Source organism: Microplitis mediator, chromosome 8 (assembly GCF_029852145.1).
Source record: "Microplitis mediator isolate UGA2020A chromosome 8, iyMicMedi2.1, whole genome shotgun sequence".
Taxonomy (NCBI): Eukaryota; Metazoa; Arthropoda; class Insecta; order Hymenoptera; family Braconidae; genus Microplitis; species Microplitis mediator.
This window is the reverse complement of record NC_079976.1, coordinates 10,937,305-10,963,499: the sequence shown is the minus strand read 5'-3', so window position 1 is coordinate 10,963,499 and position 26,195 is coordinate 10,937,305. Positions and strand designations below refer to the sequence as shown.

The window sequence follows — 26,195 nt, the reverse complement described above, 5'->3', positions numbered from 1 at the left end:
TTTTAGTCTTTAAGTCCATAATCGCTTAACCCTTCAATGGACGCTAGAGTTTTTATTTTCGAGATTATAAAAAAAATTTTATAATGCTAGTACTTCCAGTTTTGATAAGTAAAAAAGTAGTTTTAAAATTTTACTAAAAATAAATGGAACAATAATTTATGACAAACATATCGTTTCAATATAAATTCGTAGAGCGTTAAATTTTTTCAAAAAAAAATTCTATTGAAGTTATAATAGGATCACAACGAAATAAGTTATGGCGCGTCGAATTTCAAAATTTAAATTTAGTGTTAGGATGGAAAAAAATAATTTTTTTCTATTTACTAATTTTAAAAATTTTAAACTGGCGCCATTTATCGGGTTGTTTTGAAATTATTGGTAAAATTTTGGAAAATAAAGTAATATTTATACATGTTGAAATCACCCTAAGGCCATATTTTATAAATAAATGTTTGAATTTTTTTAATAATCAGTATTTTTTTTTCTTTATTCGATTTTTTTTTTATGACAAGTACAAGATGTACTGTAATAATAAATAAATAAGATTTTTTTTCATCAATATACAGTAATATTTCAGTTGTTTTTATGCAAAGAATAGTTTCTTGATTTCAAAATTCAGGGGATACCTCAAAATATTGAGATAAATAAACATTTTTTCAAAAATTTGTTCCAGAAAAAGAAAATAAACACATCAGAGGTGTGTAAATTATTCGAACTTCAAATTATTCATAAATTTTTCAAATTTCTCGAAAAGTTTTAAGTATTTTTGAATAATAAGAAAATTTAAAAATAAATCGAAAATTAACGAATATTTTGAATAATTCGAACACTATTCGCACACCCATAATATATATATTAGGTTCAATAAGTGACTAAAACCAAATTAATAAAAATATTTTTTATGGATATAAGATCTGAAAATAATGCATAATTATTAAGAGAAAATAATTAAATGAAAATGAAAAAAATAATAAAAATATTTAAATATAGAAAAGTTAGATTTATTTAGTGAATAGCGTATAATATCTAGTATAAATAGACTGAGAGGAAGTGAGAGAGAGAATTCGCAATGAATAAGACACAAATTGTTGGACAATGAAATGTAGTTTGGACCCCACGTATGTTTTGTATGAATAGTGAATAGAGGGTTGCGCCCTATGCTAGTACTTGTATAAAATAGAGATACCCCGAATTCAATCTCGTTTATTTTTTTTTCTTTTTACCGGAGATTGGAAATAAAATAAATTCGTAGTTATGAAATTTAATTACAATCATCAAGTATTAAAGGCATTATATTATTTATTTTTTATTATAATTTTTGAAATTAGATTGTGAAATCGGATGAGATATTCTGATAATGAGAAGAAAAGTTTTCGAGTTTAGTAAGCGGATGAGTGTAAAGTGGAAGAGTTGAAACTGGAAGTAGAATAATGATAAAAGTAGAAAGAGAAGTAAAGAGTAAAGTGTAGGGTTGGTTTAGAAGAGGAAAACGCCAGCTGAAAGTTTTAATAAAGCAATCGCAAATCTCGGTAACGAAAAATCGTAAGTTCGAGGCGCAGGTTACTGTAACACGCTCTGAAATGTTTTGAGCGGTTGTCTGCTTAAATTTATAGAGAAATTTTTTTTTTTTATTAAATTATAATTATTTCCAGCTGTCAAAATTTATTTGTTTTTACATGTAATTGAAGTAATTCGTGTAATTTTTCTTTCTGTGAAAAAAAAAACATTTTAGAACGAGGCGAATATTAATCGAGATATTGATTTTGGTCGAAATTGACTTATTGATTTAAAATGTAATATTTTGAGTAAGAAAATTTATTCTATGGATCCATAATTTTAAATATCGATTTAAAAATTTGGTTTATCAATTTATAATTTGATACATCGATTCACAATTCGATAAATCGATTCATCGTCCAATCAATTTTAAAATCAAAATCACTTAGGTATACTCCAATAATTCAATACAAAATTACATATATCAATATTCCAAAGTTCGATCTACAAATTTTCAATTTCAATATCCTAAGAAACAATAAAACTTATGTAAAAAATAAATTTCTAAAACTAAATATTTATCTTATTAAAATAATTCTCTGATACTTAAATATTTATTTTTCCATTTCAATAAGTGTTTCCCGATATTACAAAGCAGTTTTTTTTTCCAACAATGCACTGCTTTTATTTACATTTGTATACATCCAACCAACTCTATTATTATTATTATTATTATTGTTATTTTTTTTTCTTCATAATATTAAAACAAAAAGTTTGGATTTATTACCGGCGTCAAGTGGATTCTTACATTGGAATAGTTTAAGCAAGTATCGATTATTGGAAATAATAATGTCAATGCACGTGCATCATATCCAGGAAGAGGTTATACCGGTCGTTCGTCAATAATTGCAGTACCACTGAGTACTGTAGAGCCAGCCTGCCGTTGGATTGAGAGCCAAGTGCACAGGCGCCTATTTCGCTGGCCTACAGATTCAGCATCAATTCGCCCTCTACCCTCAAACCCCAACCCCCAACCCCCAATCCTCACTTTTCATTTTTTTCTTTATCAATTTACTCTTCAACCCTTTTCAACCTTCCAGCCCTAGCATTTCCAACCCCATCTACCGTATCTTTCCGCGATCCAATTAATTTCTGACTTTTAACGGCCATTTTCTCTAATTTCATTGATTTCTTATGAGTCTTAACTTTCCTTGTCAATTTGAATTCAATATTTTTTTTTATTACAAAATAAAATTTAAATATTTTAAATAAGTCAAAGCATTAGATGAGTATCTTTTTATTATTTTATTTTTTTTAAGTTACAAAACTATCTCAAGCTTTTAAATATTCTATAAATAAAATAAAGACCGACCGAATTCAACAAATTTCCAGACGTTGAGAATTCAAGACCAAGAAATAGAAAAATATTTCTTCAACTACACAATCAAACATTTCTTATATTTACCACAATGTATAGATGTATGTATATGTATTTTCTTGTCAACACAACAAATACATGAACAAAAAAAAAAAAAAAAATGAAATCGAATGTCCCGAGGAGTTATTGTGTCTAACATTTATTCTTGTAAAAAATATATTTTTTAACTTTACTTTTTTTTAAAATACACGTTCTTTCAATATATCTTCATGTCCTTGACCCCTGGGCCAGGAAACAAAATTAATAAAACAAAAAAAAATAGGAACAATACAAATTTTTTTAATTAAAAAATTTCAAAATTTTGAGGATTTCAATTTAAGAAGGTTATTTTTATAATTGATAGTGGATAGTTCATAGGGATTTCGAAAAATATGTCACTCTACATGCACTGTAAAAAATTTCGCTGTAAAAATGGAGCCGGAGAACTTTACACGGCCGTGTAGTGTAAAATAACGGTGTAAAATTCTCTCTGTGTAATATTTCCATCCGTGTAATTTTAACACGGTGTAATCTACTTTTTTTACACCATTCCGTGTTACTCGTTATAATTTTGATTAACGAGCAACAAATAATTATTGAACATCTTTAACTACTTAATCAATTACTATATTAATAACATTTTAACATTTAAATATTTCTATGATTATTTTTCCTTAACGCAAAATTATCATAAACTACACATTTACACGTACGCTTGACGGTGTAAAAATTTTTAATTCACACCGCCTAAATTTAACACGATATTTGGTGTAATTTTCACACCGAAATTTTTACACCGAGTCATTTACACTACATCGGGTACAAAAAAAATTTTACAGTGGGTGGCGCAAATGTTAGAAGTGAAAAAATAAAACAAAAAAAAATTTAATCCGTTTTAAAGTTTGGGTAAATCGGGAATCGCAAACATGTACACACGTCACGTGTTAGTATGTGACTTGTTCGTGCAGTTAAACGTATAATTGCTTTGTTGCAACGGGAAATACATGATTAAGTTACTTTATATGTACAATATATATGTACAATATATACACATATATGTATTTTAAGTATAAAGTAAAAGATAATCTGGCTTCAAATATAACCTTGATTTGGCTGCAGGTACTATCAACATCTCATCATTGATGTCATAAGTGATTTTGTTGTTTATTAAAGTTGTGTTTATTTTTTATTGAACGCAATAAAATAGATTTTTAATGACACAGAGTTAATGAGGAGGTGATTTCTTCTTGTTTGAGTATCTACATCGATATGTTTTAAAACAAAAAAAAAAAATTGACTATGTTTATTATCATTATTTTTTTTTATCATTATTATAAATGTTATTAGATAGTACAAAATTTAATTGCAAGTAAAGTGAGTACATTATACTCACTAGCTGTCACTTGCTGAAAATATATAAAATACAAAATAATTAATTTGCAAGTAATTGAGCAAGAACATTAATTAGATTTTTTTCTGTAATATATCGCTCATGGTATTCATTTAACGCTAAATTGTATGAAACCAATTATATTTTTATTTTATTTTTGAAAAAATCTTTGAAATAATTGAACTTTATGACCTTTTTACCAAAGCGTGTGGACGTGAGTACTTATTTCACTCAAAATTCTTAATCGTTTCTATTTCAGTCTAAAATAATTTAAAGCCCAAAATACTCTATCAAAAGTAATTATTGTATTGAAATCCAGTTTTGTGACAATATTACCCAAACATATTGATGTGGATACTCATTTTACTGGGAATCACACCAAAATCTCGAATATCAATTTTGTTTTGTTTTAAAATAATTCTATAATTTTCCAAAATATTGCATACGCACGGATTTGCTTCGAAATTTCAGATCAACAAAAATTGATTGAGATATATTACAATAATTATTACATCCAAGCTAATAATAATTCATATAAATGTTAGCGCAGCCGTATTATCATTACAATAATAACAATAATATTAATAATTATACAGATGGACGGATTTTGGTTATGAATATTCAATGCAATTCACACTCCGTACATTTTGACCTCTATCATGTATCCCGTTTTTTCTCTCTTCTATCTTCTTCCTCTACTCCTCTATTTCATGATACGTCTGTGTCATTATTCATGCCGATGGTTCCTGATTCGATTTAATCACTAGTTCCATTTGTAAAATAAAATACAATTTTAAATGTAAGAAAAAAAAAAACAAGTTAATTAACGAATTCATTTATTCAATGAATAAATGATATATTTTAATTATCATACAAAATTTATGTTATGTACACAAATATATATATATATATATATATATATATATTGAATACAAGTGGGTATTCGCATGTACTTGGAGAGATAAATTAAATATAAAATAATATGTAAGCTCAATAATTTAACAATTTTACGATATTTTTAGTGACTTGAGACAATTGGTGAACAAGTTGAACAAGTTACTGGAGGCCACGACAAACTTTTCTACTAGTTTATAAGAAGAACATTTTTTTTTTTATTTTTATTTTTATCCTTTACAAGTTTTACTTTTTTACCCACTGGGTTTATAGTTTTCAAACTTTTATTTTTTTTACGGTTTAAATAAAAAAAAAAACCGGCAGACTATTTTTAAGTAGTTAGTACTTCGTTTTGTAAAATAAATTACAAAAATTATTATTATAAAAAACCGGATTTCATTTAAATTACGTGCAATATATCTATAGATAGAAAGAAATAAAGAAAAATCTTTAATCATCATTACAATTTTTTTTTTCAATTGGCAGCAAAAAGAGCTTCTCCTAAAATTAGAATAAATATTTTTGACTTTCAGAAAAAATTTGAAAATTAAATTATAGCAAAGTTCTATGAAATTTTCCAAGATGTGTGTGAGTTATGAGTCCTAGATTGCCGATACATTATTTTCGGGCAATGTTTACACTATTTTAATATTTTGATAGACTGCACGTAAAAAAATGATGGAGTTAAATTTATCACACTACACTCTTAACAATTGAACTACACTTTATGCTATAGTAGCATAAATCACACTGTATAAGATTAATCTTTACTGTGGTAACTCTATTTACTATTCGACTAGGGTAAAAATTTGTATGCTCAATAAGTACTCAATGAAGTACGGAAAGTACGGAAACATCTTGCAGTTTCTATAACCACACAATTTTATAAGAATTTTTCGGCTTTACTATTTTTGGAGTATACAATTCCATGCAATTTGTACAATCTACTCCAATGTGTAGTAAAATGACTGACAAACGCAAATAACAATGCCACCTTCAATTTTTTTACCCCACTTTGTAATTGTACTAGCTGTATTTTTCATTAAATAAACTTTTTACCAACCAACCGAAAATAGTAGTCTTTAACTCAAAATATACTAAATATATATTAAACTTTATATAAATAATTAATCATAACACTAATCTTTGATAAATAATTTAATGTTTCAGGACACCAAAGAATAGTCCACGTTCTCCATAATTCTGAACAACCGGCTTCAGTATTCGCGACTCTCGAATCCAACAACAAAACGGTCTCTCTAATAGCCGATGGCCTATTCGATCTCTTGATGTTGAAGCTAGGATCGATTTATACTTCAAAAAAGCAAACAAAAATTGAGTCCAAAGGCCCGAGATTCGAAATCGGTGATTTTTGTGTAAAATTGGGAAGCGTAACTATGAGCCAAAATTTCAAAGGCGTTCTTGTTGAGGTATCATTACAATTTACAATTAATTATTGACACTACTCTAGTTACTATACTCTCTTTTCTATAATCTATACAGAACTAGATTAATGACATTAGCTACCACCAGCTTATTATTGTCACAGTTTATGTCATTAAATTGAACTTTGAGAACTAGAATTTAGTCTAACTTGACATCTTTAACTTGTACTGTTTGTACTTATGTTTTTTTAATAACCAGTGAAGATAGACACTAATGTATTTACTAGACTATAGACTGCAATTAATGTTAATTTATTATTTTATTTATATTTTTAGGTCGAGTACAGACCCTGTGTTGTACCAGCGATGGCTTGGGATCTTATGAGAGAATTTTTACAAGGATTTTTAGGTTCCGCTGTTTCAAATCAAGCACCACAATTTTTACAGGTTATTTTTTTATTTTATTTCGAAAAAAAAAATTTGATTTAAAAAATTTAGGATTCAAATTATCCCAGAATGCTTTTTTTTGTAAATAAAAATATTTTTCCCAAGTAGCACACTTGACTTTTTGACATCTACAAGATATCAGTTTTTAGGCAGTTTTTTGACAGATCGATAAGGCACCAAAATGTTGACAAAACAATCAGAAATTTTTGTCACCGAAAAAGTATCTGCTTAAAAGACTTGACATAAGAGACGACAAAAAGTTAATGACAAATCGTGGTCAAATAAGTCATCTAATCGATTTTTTAATTGAAATGTCTTTTTTAAGATAGGAAAAATAACACAAATTTTCTGTGACTCTTAGGACCAACATCTTTATGTCTTATTTATATAAAAAACATTAGCTTTAATACAAAATAAAACTTGTCTTGTCTCTTTAAAAGACATCTTTATGACATCTTAAAATTGCCTCTATGCTACTTAGGTGCTTTTCTGAATCACGAAATTTTGAAATTTCAGTAATTCAAATTTTTTAATCGCTTATAATTAAAAACTTATTTATTTTGAATTTTACGAAATGTTAATTTTAAGAAGTGAGATTTATGATGTTTATTTTTGTTTCAGTCTCGTATGAATGAGATTTATCAACCAACGGATACAATCGCCCAATATTTGGAACATTTTGGACAGTACCGAAAAGCAACCGGTGTCATTTAAATCAGAGCAATTTTTTGATAACAATTAGTTTTAAGAAATTTTTAAGTAATTATATTTTTTTTATTAAGATTTTATAAAATTTAAAGTAAATTTTACTTTATCTACTGACAATTACAAACTTGCTAGTTTTATAGTTTTATTATAATAGTCATAATAAAAAAAAAATATCAATAATGTATTTTTTAGAAATATAATTTCAAATTATTCCTGAGATTCTAATTTTTTTATAAAAAATTTAACAGGGCGCTAGTACATTCTTCTATAATATTACAAAATAATGAATAAAAATAAGTTTTTTTCAGCCGAAATGGAATCTTTAAATAAAAACTCCGATTGAAACCGACTCATTCCGATTTAAAGTCAATCGGAGTCAATAGGAGTTTTAACCAGGAAATAGCTCGTTGAATTTTCGTATGCTGTCATTTAAACTTTTCATTTAAATTTTTGTCTATAAATCATAAAAATTTGTATTACCATTTTATCCTTCGTCATTCGACAATTTGGAGCCATTTATTAGTCAAATTTTCTACTTCACCAATCAGATCCTCACCATCTCCCAATAATAAAGATTATTAGCAATTCCGAATTTTTTTAGCATCTTTCAGAAAACCAGATCCATCTGCTGGTTAAATAGCAAGCTCATGATTCAATAAACCCTGATAGCCAAGTTGGCAGCAATTTACTGTCGCAACCTGTCGCCAAGTTGGCCGCAAAAATTGCCATTTCTGTAAGTTAATGGTAAATTTCACAGAAAGTTGGTGGAAAAAGTTGATATTACATTAGTTGACGGAAAGTTGGTAACAATTTGTAGTCAACAGTTACAAAAGCTGAAAGTTGTCACCAAGTTGGTCGCAACTAATGTACACCAACTTTCTGACCAGAAAGTCTGGCTATCAGGGAAACTTTACGCGACCATTTTTTTATCATCATATAGTGATAAAAAAGCTGGGTTCAAATCACCCAGGAAATCAGAGTTTCAGTTTAGAAATTGAAATGAAACTTTTGACATCTCGATGACGTACAGTAGATATAAAAAATTTCAGTTTAACTTTTTAGCTCTCATATACGTAAAATAACATGTTAGTTTAGCGTAAAATTAAATCTGCCATTCTACATCAAGTTTATATATAATTTTACGTGTGGGAGAGAGCAAAAAATTAAATCAATTTTTTTATGTGTACTAAACGTCGTCGAGATGTCAAATGTTCCATTTTAATTTTTGAGTTGAAATGTTTATCATCTAAAGAGTTCTTATTGAAGTCAATTTTTGCTACCTTAATTTTTGATCTCATATTTGGGATCCTCATCATTTAACCCACAGTTGCATAAGCAATCGTCTTCTGAATGACTGTCACCAAAGTAGTTCTCCAGTATAATTCAAAATTTCCCGCACAGATGACGCCACCAGCTGGATTAGTTGAGCAGTATCTTTTAAAATGGCGTTATCTGTTGCAGTCCCGGATGTTTTTTCTTGACGTTAGACCGGGGGCTGAAGTTTGATCTTGAGTAAATTTTTTTAGTTTAGTCCGTAGTCTTATTCTCGGCTAGTTTACCTTTAAATCAGTGCGTGTTACTTATTAATTAATATTTTTAAATAAATAATTGTGTCAGTTAAATACTTAAGGACTAAATATATTTAGTGAAATATATATTTATTGGAGAAATAAAAGGTAAAATTTCTTTTTATATAGGACGCTTTAAGTTACGGTCACTGTCTGACCATATTTGGTCATACCTGATAAAAATTAATTATTTATTTATTATTTTAATATTTATAACTGTTTAAAAAAATTTTTTTTTTTACTTTTAATTTTAATCGACCAAATTTGTTTTGTGGTATCAGTTTTATAATTTAAATTTTTACCGCGAATTATAATTAAATTTTTGTTTGTTTTTGGAAAGGAATTAGAAAAAATAAATAAATAAATAATCTTATGTCTGGAGAAGACAAATCGGTGTGACCGGAAGTTAAGACCGGATACGTATTGATGCACGTGATGAAAATAAAATATTTTGTCTTGAACATATAAGTGTAGTAGTTTTTTATTTTTTTTTTTTTTTTTTTAGAACGTTTACAGATGACAAGATACGGGAAACCAAAAAATTACTACGTGTTGGAATTTTTTAATTTTTTTTATTTAAAAAAAAAAAAAAAGTAATTTTTATACAGAAATCTTAAGTTTTTTTAAATTTAAATGTTTACTCTGGCTAAACTATATAGTTTACGTAAAAAATTACGGAATACTTTTTTGTAGGATATTTAATTTCCTATAAAATTATTTCTCTCAATTTTTTCGAATTTCAAAAATTTCATTCGTAATTTAAATTTTAAGTAACACAAAAACAAATGTACCTGAAGATCGGAACGTTTTTTGCGCAACAAAAATGAAAAAATTCACGTAATTCGACTGCTTAAGGGATCGTTCGGGGATTGAGGGGTAGTCTAATATTTTTAGCTGACATACAGACATTTATATGCAAAACATTCCAGAAATTTAGTCATCCAGTAGATTTTTTACTTTCCAATTTTCTTTTTCGTTGCGCGAAAAACGTTTTGACCTTCAGGAACATAAAAACAAACCATTTTTAAAAAATTGATTTTTAATTTTTGTTAAAAATCAAAATTCCCGCCAAATTATTGAAAATACTGCAAAAGTTTATCATAGCAAATTTACCCGAGATTAAATTTCCTACAAAAAGGTCTTTATACTTTTTTACCTAAACCCAATAACTCACGAGTTATTTGAATTGAAAGTATAAAACTAAATTAATCACAAACCAATTTCTCGATATTTGTACAATCGAATTTTAATTAATTTTAAAAGCGCGAATTAAATTAATTTAAAAAAAAAGTAATTTACTCTGAGAAGCAAAGTGAAAAAGTAAAACAAATGTGACCTCATATAGATCTAAAACTAAATAAAAATAAAAATTCAAATGTCCCTTTTATTTCGCAAGCTCTCATTTTAACGTCCGTCTTACGTCGTCTTTTAGACGTCAGTTAATTCTCGTTAACGATCGTTGGTATGAAGTAAGAGTCAAGACTAAGACCAAGACGGCCGTAACACTAAGAAAGATCTTATAGCAGCTCAAGCTCAAGATACTTCTCCTCATCTCTTTACCTTTTTTTTCAAAACTAAAAAACTCTTAACTATTTTATTTTACTCAGTAGTTTTAACTAGTCTCCACTTCATTCTCTTTAAAACTTGATAAAAAATAAATAAAACCCCCCAAGCAACTAAACGCCAGATATAATAAAAATAAACTATTCATTATATGATGTCAGGGTTCATTCAATGACGTCATTTCTATACAAATCGGTTTTAAAAATTTACCAAATCTTTTATATATGGATATGCATATATATAAAGATACACACATATCTATAGAGCCGCTATATGTTTATCTTTGTTATACAGTTAACAATTATCGCTTTACATTTTGATACTTGGTGCTTTATACTTTTATTTTATTACAAACAAACTACTAGTTATATATATTTTGTGTCGGAAAGTTTATGAGTTGGGCAGATGTTTTGGGCATCTGTATTTTTTTTGTACACTGATATTAAATATTTCTCTTTTTTTACACTTGATAAGATTTATTGGTATGTAATAAATTAATTATTCACAAAAATATTCGGGATGCGCTTGGAAAAAAGAAAACAATAAAAATTATAGTTTCAATACTAATGCGACACTGAATAGAAAACGAAGTATTTTTAAAAATTAAGTAAGAATTTAAGTTTCAAATAATAATTTTATTAAATAGAATTCGTGGTAATGAATCTCACAGTTCAAATTTTACTTTTAGATTAATAATTTTGAGTAACATTTCAAAATTATATTATTTGAAACAGTAATTTTTATTGTTTTTATTCTTTTGTGTGAAAATAGTTTGCACAGAAAAACAAAAATACAGGTGGCAGCCAAAATGGAGGGTAGATTTCCCTAAAGATGTTCTAAAAATTTTAAACCCTCCTAAAAAGCAGGAAAATTCATTATAAAATGAAAATCAAAACAAGTTATAGACTCACCCTAAAAATATTATCGGCGTAAAACGCAAACTACACACATGCTTATAAAATCTCATATAAAACAAAAGACATATTTGTCGATGATGTTATAATAGTACTATTTAAAATACATTCAGAAATTTTTTTTCGGCATTTTTTCAAAGTTTTCAAAATTATCGAATTATTAATAAAAAAAAGTTAAAATGATAAGACAAATAGCAAAATTAAAAGCTTATTCATCGATAATCAAAATGCTTTTATCAGAAATGAACTATAATGTTTGGTTTAAAAGTTATTTACAGATAAAGTGGTTGAAGATGATTTTTTTTTGAAAATTGAAAAAATTTTAATCATCTATAACTTTTGATTACTCGAGTATGATCGAGGTAATTACCCAAAGAATAAGTGTACGAAATTTTATTGAGATTCGATAAGATATTGTAGGCGCTATCGTGATGACAAGGTGCATTATATTCATGATAGATCATACATGTGCGATTGAAACGTTATAACAGACAAAAGACATACTTTTAAATAATAAAATAGAAGTGAAATTAAAAGATTATTGTGTTAAATACTAGAAAAATTCAATTAAATTATATTATAATATAATGTGTAATGCAAAAGTTATTAGGAGTCAAAGTTATAAAAGAATTTTTTTTGTATAGTTTCAAAGCTTTGAAATTATTAGAAAGAATAGTCAAAATGTTAAGTTCCAGTTAAAAAAAATTAAATATTATTAAATAAACGTCAAAATACATTCAGTAGATAATGTCTGTAAGTTTTAGTTTCAAAGTTATATGAAACTTTACAATAAAAAGATGAATTCTTTGCTAAATCATAAAAATTTTAAACAGCCACAACTTCTGAAGTAATCGACTGATTTAGCCCATCTTAGAATTTAATCAAGGTAGGGTAAATGTACCAGTGGTTAACCGATTAAGTGTTTCTAGCCTTTTAATTCATCTTATATTTATTTATTTATTAGATCATGAAGCAATTGCTCTCTATGATCACATTTCAAAAGAATATTACAGTTAGTTATTAAGTATAATCTTAACTATATAAAACATATATATTTATCATAATTATTATAGTAGTTTTTGGACATTTTCTCACATTAATAATATTTTCACTCAGTAGTTCACTCATAAATTAAATTATATTCAATAAAATTGAATTAAATACTAGCCAACTACTTCATTTTCTTCTAAATCTAATAGATATAAGTAACATCGATTACGGAACTCATTATATCAACTACTATATGGTAAAAAAAGGGTAATCAAAAGTTTATATCATCTTTAAATAGTTAAGTTTTAGATATGTGATGTTATTTATTCAAATGATTATCGAAATTACATAAAAAATCACTTTACAATACCGGTAAGTTGAAAACACTAGTAGTTGACCGATTACAAAACATCGATTTTTTTCGAACTTAAATGAGTTTTTTTTTTTTGTGTTTAATCTATAATTTTTTTATATCTAGTTGCTCTATTAGTTAGATTTATATTATTAGTTAATAAGATTCGTTTAGTTGATAACAAAACCAATAACATTAAATACGTAACAGATTAGTACATTAAATTTGGTTCATTAGTCACAATAGTAAAACGTTAACGAACTAGCATTTATAATTTAAATATAAAATTGCTTGTATAAATTCTTTATAGTTTGCAAAAATTGTACATCAATTTTTAGTAAGGAAGACTTATTTTTAAACAAAACTTTCAGATTCATCTTGAACTTCTTTTGAGGTTCAAAAAATAATACATATTTATATTTACTCCAAATATAAACTAGACTCAGCAGATACCTTATTTGAAACACAACTAATATAAAGTACAAATATTATTTTTTTATTATTATTACATTCAATAATTACATATTCGTTTAAATAAAAAACATTCATGTAATACTTTATTCGTTTATCAATAGCGTTTCAAGTTTACAATATGAGTTTAGTAATTTTAACTCATATTTTTAAGTAAAGTTACCTATATTTTTTTCTTCATGTAGATTTTTATGAAATTTATCTTAACATAATTTTTGAAACAAGAATTTTTATTCGCCCCACAAAATTTTTAGCATTATGAATTGAAAACAAAAATTTTTGGGAGCAAGAAAAAATTTCTTGTGCCAAAATTTTTTTTTCTGTGGATACGAAATTTCAGTTAAAATATTTTCAGTAAATTTTTAATAAAATTATTTTATAGGGTAAATTAATTTATCGCGGAAATCGTTATTAAATTTAAAAAATTACATGTGGTCATTTTAGTATGGTTAATTGGAATTTTTCCATCTCAAACATGTGTCTCATTTTGCCCCATTATCCTATATAAATTCTGATGCATAATAAATAACATGCACACAAAAAAAAAAATTCTCGACTGAAGATAAATATTCTTGATTCAAGAAACTTTTTTTGGAGACCTAAATTTTCTCAGATAAAGTAGAAATCTTCTCCAACCAAGACGAATTCTCTTGGCTCAAAAAAATCTTGACTTAGTTCCCGAAAACGTTTGTCTTCAAAAATATTTTCTTGAATCAAGATATCTGTTTTTTCTGTGTGTTATTTTAATATAAACGATCCTATATATTTGCAAACATAATTTGATATTAATGGGAGCATATTTATTCAACAACACAATGTCTATATTTCATATCATTAATTAAACAAATTCAATATACTCAGGTATAAAATATTTATTTAAAACATTCAATTTTATTGTAATTCGAGTGAAATATATATCAATATAATCATATATTTTGGAACTTATTGATTTTTCATACAATTTCTTTTAACTTTAAACTAATATTCCAGCTAAACTATCATCTTTATAAACAAAAAACCAATGATACCTTTTTTTTAGAGAATTTAAATTTTTATAAGAAAAGTCATAAGAATTTTTCCATACATTCAATAGTTTTAAAATTATTTCAATTAAAAATGTATCAACAACACTGAAGAAAATTACATTTCCAACAAAAAAAGTCTCTGTAAATTTTTTGATAAACTCAATAGTTGAGGAGATATTGAGACTGAACTAAAAAAACTAAAATGAAAGTCCGTCTAAAAATGATCTTTCACGCCTTCTCCATATCGACAATATAAATAAAACGTATATATAGATTTAATAATACAAGTACATGGTGGCAACCATTTACACGTACGCAGTAAACGCATTTAAAGGCATATCATACAATATATACATCTATATATATGTACTAGTTGCGTCAGTATGTACTCACACCCTAACAAACGCTTTCAGTACTGAGCAAATGAGTTTGCAGTTATTCTGAGACTGTCGGGGTTAATGCCCAGTTCACGGCAAATTTTATACTCTCACAGTCATTACAAAAGCATTTCTTTAATCACTCATCTCTATTATAGATCCATTAAAAAATCAATTTATAAAAAAAAAAAAATAAATAAAATAATGGTGAATGAAAATAATTATTAATAAAAGTTGAGTTGTTTATCATTAAATTAAAATTTTGCAGACAGACTAGGTCACTAGTGTTTAGAATATAAATATAAATACAAATTAAATCTAATAGAATAGAATAGAATATAAAAGCAGAAAGTAAAAACTAAAACGACTAGACAAGTAGCTACTAGTATTTGGTGGAGTTATAATTCACACGGTCATTGATCGTCCAGGAAATTATTCGGGCATTGCCTCACACCCATTACACACTACACTATTCTGTACTAAATACTGTTCACTCGCTACGCGATTCTCTCCTGGGTTTAACGAAGACCAAAATAGACCCAATAACTGCCAACAAGAGTTTTTAACTGAGACAGACTGATTGAGAATGGTGCTTCCTAGTACCTATACTAATATATAAATATATACGCTGGTGCTAATAGTGTTCGAATCGTATCGCATTATTCGAAAAATTACATTTATTTTCAAATTATCGAATTAATGGTAAATTTTCGTATTATTCAATTGAAATTTTAACATTTGATTTGAACTTCTAATGCAACATTATAAATTTATTTGTGATAAATTCCAAACAATTCTTTACAATAATTTACAAATAACTCAAATTTTTTTAATAATTCGAATTTTTTGAATTTTGATTGCAATTTTAAGTTATTCGTATATTCTATATATATATATGGAGCGGCTATCTTTAATCTAAGGATCAATGATTTTAACGACCTCCCAAGAATTTCGTATATTTATTATAAATTTTTTCACTACATAAGCATACAAACTTCTGAAATACCTTTTTATTATTATTAATATTATTATTATTATTATTATTAAACTGACTAGATTTCAGCATGAATTTTTCTGATAATGATAGCTATAAATTCTATATTTTTTGGACTCTGCAAATACATTTTAAAAGACATTAAAAATAGAAGCTACAGGATTACAGATACGGCAAAAATTGATTTAAATAAATTTGTATAGAATTAAATTTTCTACAAAAATAAATCTTTGTCACTTTGTGAATGAGGTCAATAGTTTAAAAGTTATCTAAATTTGAAAATAAGTTGACATCTTATTGGAGAAGAAAACAATTAAAAATTTCAAATTAGTCTAAATTTGAATTATTGCTAAAGTATTGGAAACACGATAAAAACGTATTGAAGCAATTTGTAGAGAAATAAATTTAGTATAAAACATGAATATATATATATATATATATCTATATATATCATTTTTTACGTAGTGTGAGTAGTTTAAAAGTTATCTAAATTGAAACACTATCTCAAATTTAACCAGCACTGCACTGATAAAATAATTTTATTATTAATTATGAATACTATTATTTGGAATTTGTTTTTATTTAAATGACTTAATAAAGAATAAAATATTTTTCAACGTCAGACGATTATATTTTGTATATAGCTAATAAATATTTATTTACGGCAAATATTCATTTATTAATTGTTGAGTGAATAAAAAATAACGTTTAAAAAGTAGTTTGTTGATTAAATTGATTATTTTTTTATATTCTTTTTCTTTTTTTCATTGATATGATAGAAGACTCCATAATGCCCACAATCTCTTTACTCATTCAATTACAACTGTACACTGTATGTCATTTAGACAACAAATATGATATTCACTTATATTTAATCGATTACTAAATGATAATCGGTAGCGTAACAGTTCAACCAAAGACAAAATAACCGCGACAAAATAACCGAATGACAAAATAACCAAATGACAAAATAACCGCCCTTTTATCATGGTTTTTGTGTGTTTTGTCGTCGGTTATTTTGTCATACGGTTATTTTGTCATTCGGCAATTTTGTCGTCGGTTATTTTGTCGTGATTATTTTGTCGCGGTTATTTTGTCTGCGGTTATTTAAGCATGACACCTGATAATAAATTATTATTAATAATCTTCAATATGCTAAATGATAACAAGGATATTTTTTATATCTTTTTAAAGAACGTTATACTGTTGGCCTAAGTGATGATATCAAAGCTTATAAATTTATTTTACCAGCTAATAATTTACATAAAAAAAACTTTTTGTCTTGTTAGATTTAAAGATTTTTTTCGGATTTTAAACGCTCGAAATTTTATTTCTCATCGATGTTTAATTTAAATGACAATTTTAAATGTTTCAATAATATTATGCATTGTACTCTTTATTTTTAATAACCAATAATAATTATTTAATACAACTGTTTTAATTCATCTTAATATCAAATATATATCCACGTGATTTATAACTTGTGTGATAATTATCATTTGTTTATTTGAATTAACAAGTCATTAAAACATATGTTTTACTTTGTTCGCTTGACTTTTCCCTCACCTAAATAAATATTCATCACTTATCAATAAATACTTATTCTATATATAAAAAAATTCTTGTCAAAGGCCCAATTTCTTAATTATTAATCAATAACAGCTAAACTATAAAATATACCATAAAAATATATGAGACAAAATTTATAAAGAATAAAAAAAAAGTATCAGCAATTTTTTAACAATCCATTATTAAAACGTGGAGGTTAAAAATGACTTAATTATTAAGAAATGAAAATGTAATTACCCGTACAATAGCTAATTAGCAATAAACTTTAATACTAATAATAATAATGGACAATAATAGTAATAATAATATATTTTTATGGGTGTGTGTTAATTGTCAAGTAACAACAATTTGAATCGGCAAAATAGCGCGAAGAATAACCAAATAACCATTGTGTCCGATCACATATATAAACAGGATGTCACTGCGTCGTTAGCCATGCATCGATAGAGCATTAACCTACTTTTATTTAATCATCAAGCCGATCATTTTATACCAACAACAATTTAACATTACCCCCCCCCCCTTACCTTTCGTTTGCCCAATTTGCCTTCTGGCCTTTAAATTTATTTCTTCCTGGCATTTTTTTTTAAATTAACCACACGTATATGAATTAATTCAATAACGATTTTTAAAAAATAAATAATTAAAATAGTGTATTAATTACTTCCGGTTTATAGAAAAAAAAATCAATGTATATATATATATCATACGTAGACTGAGTATTAATATCAAAACTTGGTACTGATACTGAGTACTGAGTTCTTAATGCTGAGTATTGAGTGAAGTGTTGAGTCTCTCTCATTTACTTTTATTTAAATGTCTACTAGACTCTCTCTAGACTCTAGACTCGGAATACTTAATACAAAATTAATCTCGTCGCTTTTTACCACGACAAAGAATTTTTTTTTTCTCTTTATGCTATCGCGTTTAGAATTTTTATTAATTTTATTCGGGCTTTTGTGAGCGAACAAAGACTTCAATATTTTTAGCATTCGAAAAGTTTTATTAGTTTGCTGAATTATTTACTTTATAACTTTGAACTTTGAACCTTGAACTCCAAATTTTTTTTTGAACACTCGGTTGTAATTTTTAAAAGCAATATCAGGCAAGATGGTCAGCTCGGACAGGCCAATTAAAAATTTTTATAAAATTTTTTTTTTTCGAATGTTTGGTATCTGAATTATCTTATAAAAAATTTAAAAAAGTCAACTGAGATAAAAATACGCCATCATTGAAGTTTTGCTGACAGACTACATTTTTATTTGTTAGTGGCCCATTTTACCTTAGAATCAGTTTTTTCTAGTGTTCAGCAAAATAATTATAAAAAAAAAAACAAAAAGAAAAACTCTTAGTTTCCCGAAGTTTTTAAACTGATTAACTTGCCTCACTTTTTTCAACAAATTGCAACTGAGTATTTTTTAACAAAAAATATTTTTTTTTATTAATGAGAATGGTGTCTCATTTTACCCTGGTCTCAAATATATTCAATAGGGGGGTGCGAATCGTGTGCGATAAATTCGAATTATCCGAAACTTTTGGAATTATTTGATTTGTATCCAAAAATTCTGATCAGCTTTCAAATATTTTCATTGAATGGTGAGCTTAATTTTTTAAAGTAACTAAAAGTAATTATCTCGTAGATTCATTTTTTAATTTATTTAATTCGTTCGAAATAATAATTTTTTCAATTATTTGTAAAATTTCTAATGATTCGAAAGCTGACGAATAATTAAAAAATTTACAAAAATTCGAATAGTTCGATTCGATACTAATAGTTCGTAAGTTCAAATTATTTGCACACCCCTAATGTTTAATAAGAAATAAAAATTGAAAAAAAAAAAAACAGTTTTAATAACAATTTTTATAAAAACATATGATATTTTTTTGATCATGATAAATTGAAATTTTTTGAGCTTCCTTATGATATTAAACTGAAAAAAAAAAAAAATTGATAAGGCGTATAACCGTATACGGAGAGTACTCGAATCATAAATTTAACCGAGAGCAAGTAAAGGTAGCAGTAGTGCACAAGAAGAATTATCCTTTAAGAGAAGAATCTCGGGTCTTGGAGTAAAAGAGTGTAAGGAGTAGAGGAACAGACGGAAATAAACAGAGCTTTTGCTCAGCTTTTCTCTTAAAACGTTTTTAAATTTACGGCGACAGTTTGTTATTGTTTTTTGTTTATTTATTTTCTATTACATTTCTATTTACCTCTAATGTAAATAAAAATGTTGACAATTCATCTACCCAAATCGACTATCACCTTTTTTTATTGAAGGGAAATTCAATTTTTATAATTTTGTTCCAATACATTTTTATCTTAACTTCAGCAGTTTAGCCGCAATTTTAATTTAAAGCATTAAAAGTACCAAGTAAGTACTGAAAATTAATCTTAATAATAGTATATTACATACCTAGGCCAGTAAAATAAGAAAAGTCTCAGAGCACATGTAATTGTTGGCCGAGGCGAAGCCGAGGCTGACAAACATGTGGTCTGAGGCTTTCTTTTTTACTGGCCAAGGTGCGTATACTATTTTTCTGCTCGACGAAGCCGGAAAGTTGCAACTTCGTTTAGGGCAGCGGCCCGAAAGTTGCCACTTTCCGGCCGGAGGGCAGAAAAATATTTTTATCTATAAACCAAAATTACGTCAAAACAATTAAAGGTACGAATAAAATTAGTAGATATAATTTTATTGAAAATTTAACCCTTTACAAAAAAAGTTTAGTTAATTTTTTTCATAAAAATAGCATCCGTAAAATAAATTCAAAGTTAAATGAAAATTGACAGTTTGAATTATTCAATAATCCCATAAAAATGATAAAAAAATTTGATAAATCGTTTTTTTTTTTAAAGTCTTGAAAGTTTTTTTTTATTTGTGTATTCAATTACTATTCAACTAAACTCGACAGTATAGTTATTTTAGAAGCGATTTTTATTTTTATTTTTAACGTAACGAGACTTATTGAACTTTAAGTAGAAGCTGAAACTTGATAATCAACGAAATTAAAGCCATTATTTATTAAAACTCTAGACATTTCATTTTATTGATCGGAATTTAAAATAAATTTACTAAAAAATTTTAGAAATTTTTCAATAAAAAATTTGTAATTTTTTTATACCTTTGCCATCAAATTCTGAGATAACACAAATTGCACTAAAAAAAAAAAAAACAGTATTTGTAATAAATTTTATTAAATATAAAAAATTATTGTATCAATAGATTGAATTGAATAAAAAATAAAAGTCGAAATAGTAAATAATTAAACTAAAATTAGTACGATAATTCAAAATCCGGCAGGACAGTATAATTGTCGAAATACCGAAATTACAAATCGATCGAGCGAGCGCTTTTGCTCTTTTATAGCCGTCCAATCTACCCAACTATCTATCTAACAATTCCCACTACTCTACTAATTCCTATATAGTTTTACCTTTTTTACCAATTATCAATGACATTCAATTAAATCTTCACTTAATTTATTCTTTGTTTAATATTTTTATTATTTTATTTAAAAAAAAGTGCCACAGCGTCAGTTACTATTATTGATAAATTAAAATAACTTACTGCTGGGTTAACAGCCAATTATGTATTTTTAAATCTCAGTTAGAAAATAATTAAAAAGTTGAATTGTCATGAAAGTAGTCTTAAAATGGCGTCTTATATTTTTCAAGATGTTTGCTTCACAATGGCGTCATGCGTTTTGTAATATATCAGTATATTTTAATACAATGGGGGGATATTAAATAGACATTTTAAAAATTTGGAATGTGTAAGTACAAAATTCTTGATATTTGCAGTGGATATATATATAAGCGATAAAAGATTTAGGGTGGAATGCAAGAAAGTTTCGACGAAAACATTTGACGCGTGGGTAAGCGTAAATTTATCAGATATATAAATAGATTTTAAGAGTACATAGAATTTGTGCTAACATATCTACTCTACTTCAATGCATATATATTAGGGTATTTCGAAAAAAACGATTTTTTTTTTTTCAAGTCTTCTGGTTTTAAAAGTTAGTCTCAGGTATAAAAAAAAATCATTCCAAAAGAGTAGCTCGAAATCGCAACCCTGCTAAGAGCTCAACGAATATGCATTTTCCCATCTGAATTACATGTGAAAATTTTTTTTTTTAAATCGAAGTTCATACCGCTTTATAGGAAATCTAATTCTCTACAAAAAAAGTTCCTAAGTGTATTCTACGTACAACTAACAGAAAAAGGTTATGAAGCTTGAAACAATAGTAAATTAAAAAACTTAAGGCAAGGTAAAAGCACCAACTATTGACAGGGGTCCAATTACCGACACCCTATCCTATTTTAAGACATATTTAATTACCTACTGTATTAATAATAATCGTATACATTTTTAAATAATCTTTATAATTAAAAAATTGAAAAAAAAAATGATTGTTAATGAAAAATATCAAATATTTATTAATAAAAAAAATAAAATTTATTCGTGTCTATCAAAACAGCTTGTGAGCGTAAATTTTCTTAACTATTCCATTTAGAAAAGCAGTCTTTTAAAACGACGATTTTTAATTATTTTTTCCATCTAATCACATCAACTTTTTTTTTATAAAGAAATAAAATATGAAAAATTAACAATATGATATATTTACAGTGAATTTTATAATTTTTAATTTCAAAATAGTGGATGTCAATAATTAGTATGTAATATTGAAGTTGTATCTCATATTGACAGGTTATTTATTTCATCACTTGAAATTAATTAGTAAATCTAATTTATTATTATCAAAAAGCATGAATTTGAGTAGTTAGAAGATTAATTAAGACACTTAAAATCCAAATTCGATAATATTAATCGTTAATATGGTAAAAAAAATGAACGAATAATCGTTTTACGACTAATTTCTGAGTTTTATTGCATTCATGTTTAAACGGTGAATCTATATATTATATATTATCAGTCAGGTGTTTTGAAAATATTTCTGAGATCTTACTTATTCTTCGTATAAACTTCGGAGAAAAATATTTTTTTTTAAGAATAATATACTATTTTTCTCTTTTTTTGTTTTTTAAATTAAAAATAAAAAAGTTCTGCTTTGAAATTAAAAAAATTGTTTTCATGTAAAAAAAAAAAACCTAATTGTAATAAAACAAATTATTCTTAATTTGTAATTAAAAAAAAAAAAAAAATTTATTTCTTGAAATTGTAAATTAACTGTTGATATCATAACAAATAAAATTAATTAAACAAATTATTTCGAAATACATCGATTTTATGTAGTTGAAAATCGAAACGTTTTTCGCGCAACGAAAATGAAGAAAATTTATGTAATTCGACTGCTTGAGGACGACTTAAGGGGTAGTTCCGGAGGTTGGGGGTGGCCCGAAATTTCCGGCTGACATACCAGTATTTATGGGCGAAACATTTCAGAAATCTCGTCATCCAGTAGACTTTTTACTTTCCAATTTTTTTTTTTTTCGTTGCGAGAAAAACGTTCCGATTATCAGTAAAATTCAGTTTCAAATTAAGATGAATTGCATATTGAAGCCAAAAAAAAATTGAATTTCTATGAAAAAAAAATACTGTTTAATAGTTATACTATTTATCACAGTTCAAAGCGTCATAACTGTTTTTTTGTTTGTTTTACGAAGAAAACACGTCGTAACTACTGAGTACTGTATTTCGTAAAGTTTAAAAAACAAAAAAAAAAAATTTTTCTTACGTACAATTTAAATGGAAAAATGAATGTTCGTTGAGCTCTTAGTAGGGTAAATGCACCAATAGATGAACAAATATAATTTTGATAACCGATTATATTAAATTTAAGAATAAAAATGTAACATAATAAATTTTTTTCTTAACTAAATATTTTTGATAATATAAAATAATTTTTTTTCATTTTAACATATATTATATCCATGAAAAAAATTATTTTTATTTGACATGACGACGCTTTACTTCATGAGCGCAACCACTATGAAGCATGTGACAGACATCCAGTAAACTGTATTTGTTATTACTAAAATAAATAATTTAAAAAATAAGGTATGTATTATATGATTATGCTGGTATTTCATTAAAAATTCTATTAATAAAATAGTGAACTAATAAAATCAAAAAAATTTCAGAAAATTTGTCGTCTATCTATTGGCTACAAATTTCTAACTCTAACCCAATAGATGATCATTGGATTTATCTGATAAATTTTCAATTTTTTTTTTTTTCATAATATTTATATGAAATTGTTCGTTTACATAAACTCATTTTTACTTTTTTTTTAATAGGTGATTGACAAAAAGAAATATTATAAAGTGCATTTTTATTCATCAGATTTTAAGATAAAATTGAAAAAAGAAAATTTTAAATCCAAAGAGAACAGACCTATAAAAAAGAAAAGATCAAAATAAAATAATGTTTACGTTGTGTTTAATAAATATTTGTAAATTATTACTTGATATATTATCATAGATTTTGCATTACCTAGTGAATGTAAGAGTGAGAAATTTTTAAAGATGATAATAAAACTACTTTTCCGTATATTTTGAAAATTATTATCCTTCTTATTTTGTTTTTTAGTTAATTGTATTTAGAACAAACTGTTATATAAAAAATTAAATAATTTTAAACTTCCCGCTAAAAAAAATTGCGAATTTTCAATAATTCGGGAAGTTATTGTTTTAACACCGATTTTCAAAAATCGAGTTTCATAAGATGTTGCTGTTTGAAGGTCTTAAGATGCTATTTTGACATTTTCAAAGAGATGACTGGTGTGCGTGTGTAAAGTTTTGTTGTCTGACGATATGTTTGGAACGAATCAACCAATTTGAGCGTACTTGGCGGAAATCGAAAGGGCTCACCAAGACTTAGAACGGATTAGATTTTGAAGTCGATCGGTCGAGTAGCTTACAAGTTATACAAATAATAAAAATTAAAAAAAAATTTATTTTTGGTTTTCGTTGAATAATTCGTAAATCGCTCGATTGATTTATTTTTAAGTTTGATCAAATTAAAGTCTCAACAAGCTTTTTCGATTCTCGCAAAGCAGAGGCAAATCGATCGATTTGTTCCGAATGAACTTTTTTTTCAACTTTTACATGAATTTTTTTATATTAATTTCGCGAAACGCTGTTTTAAAAATTTTTTTCGTGAATAAAACAGTCAGGAAAAACCGATTTTGCACTTTTTCCTGACGTTTTTTTAAACCTTTTTTGTTATACAGACACTGGTTTACTCTTTTGTAAAAAAAAAAAGTTGATTAATAAAAAATTGCTCAGTGATGTAAAAATAAATAAATGAAGTGAAGTATAAGTAAATGAATTGTAATCCTATGAGATCTGATATCTTGGTATCGACTACAGTAGACTAGTGACTAGTACATAAATGTACAAACCCCAGGGAAGCACTGAATCAGTACGACGTACTAGTGTGTACAGTACGTCGTACATATAAGGGTACGTTATAAACATAGATCCACTGTACAACATAGTAACAATTCCGTAGCTCAAGCTCCTTCAACCACAAGTTCTCTTACGTTATGTCTCTAGTCTCCGGTATTTCTACATGATGCCTCTCACCACCCTCATCTTTCCCTCTTCGCTCTCTTCCTCCTCACCCTCTATGTGTCATAATAACAATCCAAAGTCGCACACAAACCTTCACACTACCAACTTTGCAAACGATTTATTACACTCAACATAATCTCAATAGAAATCATTTATAATACTTAGTATTATTTGTAACTTCATTAATTATTTTATCAAAAATTTTAAAATCAACATTAATTTATTAAACATTACTTTAAATTTCATTTACTTTACACTTCGTCTTTCATATCAGAAACGTTGAAAAATTTGTTTTTTTCTATTATTATTATTATTATTATTTTTTTTTGTAATTCAAAATTCTGTGGGCTGTGAAAGTGATAAATTCTTCAAATTCCCGAAAGAATTTTAAAAATCCGTTGATTAGAAGATTAGAACCCAAGATATAGACAATTGGTACATTCATACACCCGCACCGCAAAAATAAAACTTTCCAAATTAATCACAACTTTCAGTGAGCGACTATGAGTACACTCGAGGACCTTATTTAAAAAATTAATAATTAATTATCAACATTATTCTTCAAACTAAAATTCTATTCTAATACTTGAAACTACAAAAAATAACTAAAAAAAAATAAAAAATATGGTTTTTCATTTTATTTATTAATTTGTATTGAGTGATTTAATCTCACTCCAATGAAAAGTGAGCAAGTATAGGGGCTTTTACCTTTAATAGAATAAATACTATCTTTTAAAAAAATAATTTAATAAATTTTTCTAGTAAAAATAGTATCGGGGCTAAAAGTTATTCTTATCACGATAAATTATAAAATTAAAAATTAATAAATCCGTAAATTAGATAATTACAAAAGTTAATGACCATGTACTCTATATTAACGTTATGTCACTATCGATTGACGATCATATCACGTCTACTGTGGTTAACATTAATTAACTAACCCCCAACAGCTTAATTGCTTCAGTTGATAAGATATTTTTTTAAACTCACGGCAATCAATACCATCCAATTAACTCGTTATTAAATATAAAATATTATTAATTAATATATACAATAATTTATATATTTATAAATAAGATTACAAATGCCAAAATATT

The 26,195-nt window shown here is 26.3% G+C and overlaps 2 protein-coding genes across 4 annotated transcripts in view; both read left to right on the top strand.

The window, feature by feature from the left end:
* The window catches only part of LOC130672969 (mediator of RNA polymerase II transcription subunit 20), a 49,383-nt gene extending 41,426 nt beyond the window's left edge, over positions 1-7,957 (top strand). For both annotated transcript variants that reach the window (XM_057477790.1, XM_057477791.1), the window contains exons 3-5: positions 6,369-6,628; positions 6,920-7,030; positions 7,652-7,957. In XM_057477790.1, the coding sequence (XP_057333773.1) occupies positions 6,369-6,628; positions 6,920-7,030; positions 7,652-7,744 (464 nt within the window). In that variant the 3' untranslated portion in view covers positions 7,745-7,957. The remainder of the gene's footprint in view (positions 1-6,368; positions 6,629-6,919; positions 7,031-7,651) is intronic.
* A 1,240-nt stretch (positions 7,958-9,197) lies between these two features.
* LOC130672733 (dystroglycan 1-like) overlaps positions 9,198-26,195 on the top strand; it is a 58,748-nt gene continuing 41,750 nt past the window's right edge. For both annotated transcript variants that reach the window (XM_057477441.1, XM_057477438.1), the window contains exon 1: positions 9,198-9,414. The gene's annotated coding sequence lies outside the window, so the exon portion shown is untranslated. The remainder of the gene's footprint in view (positions 9,415-26,195) is intronic.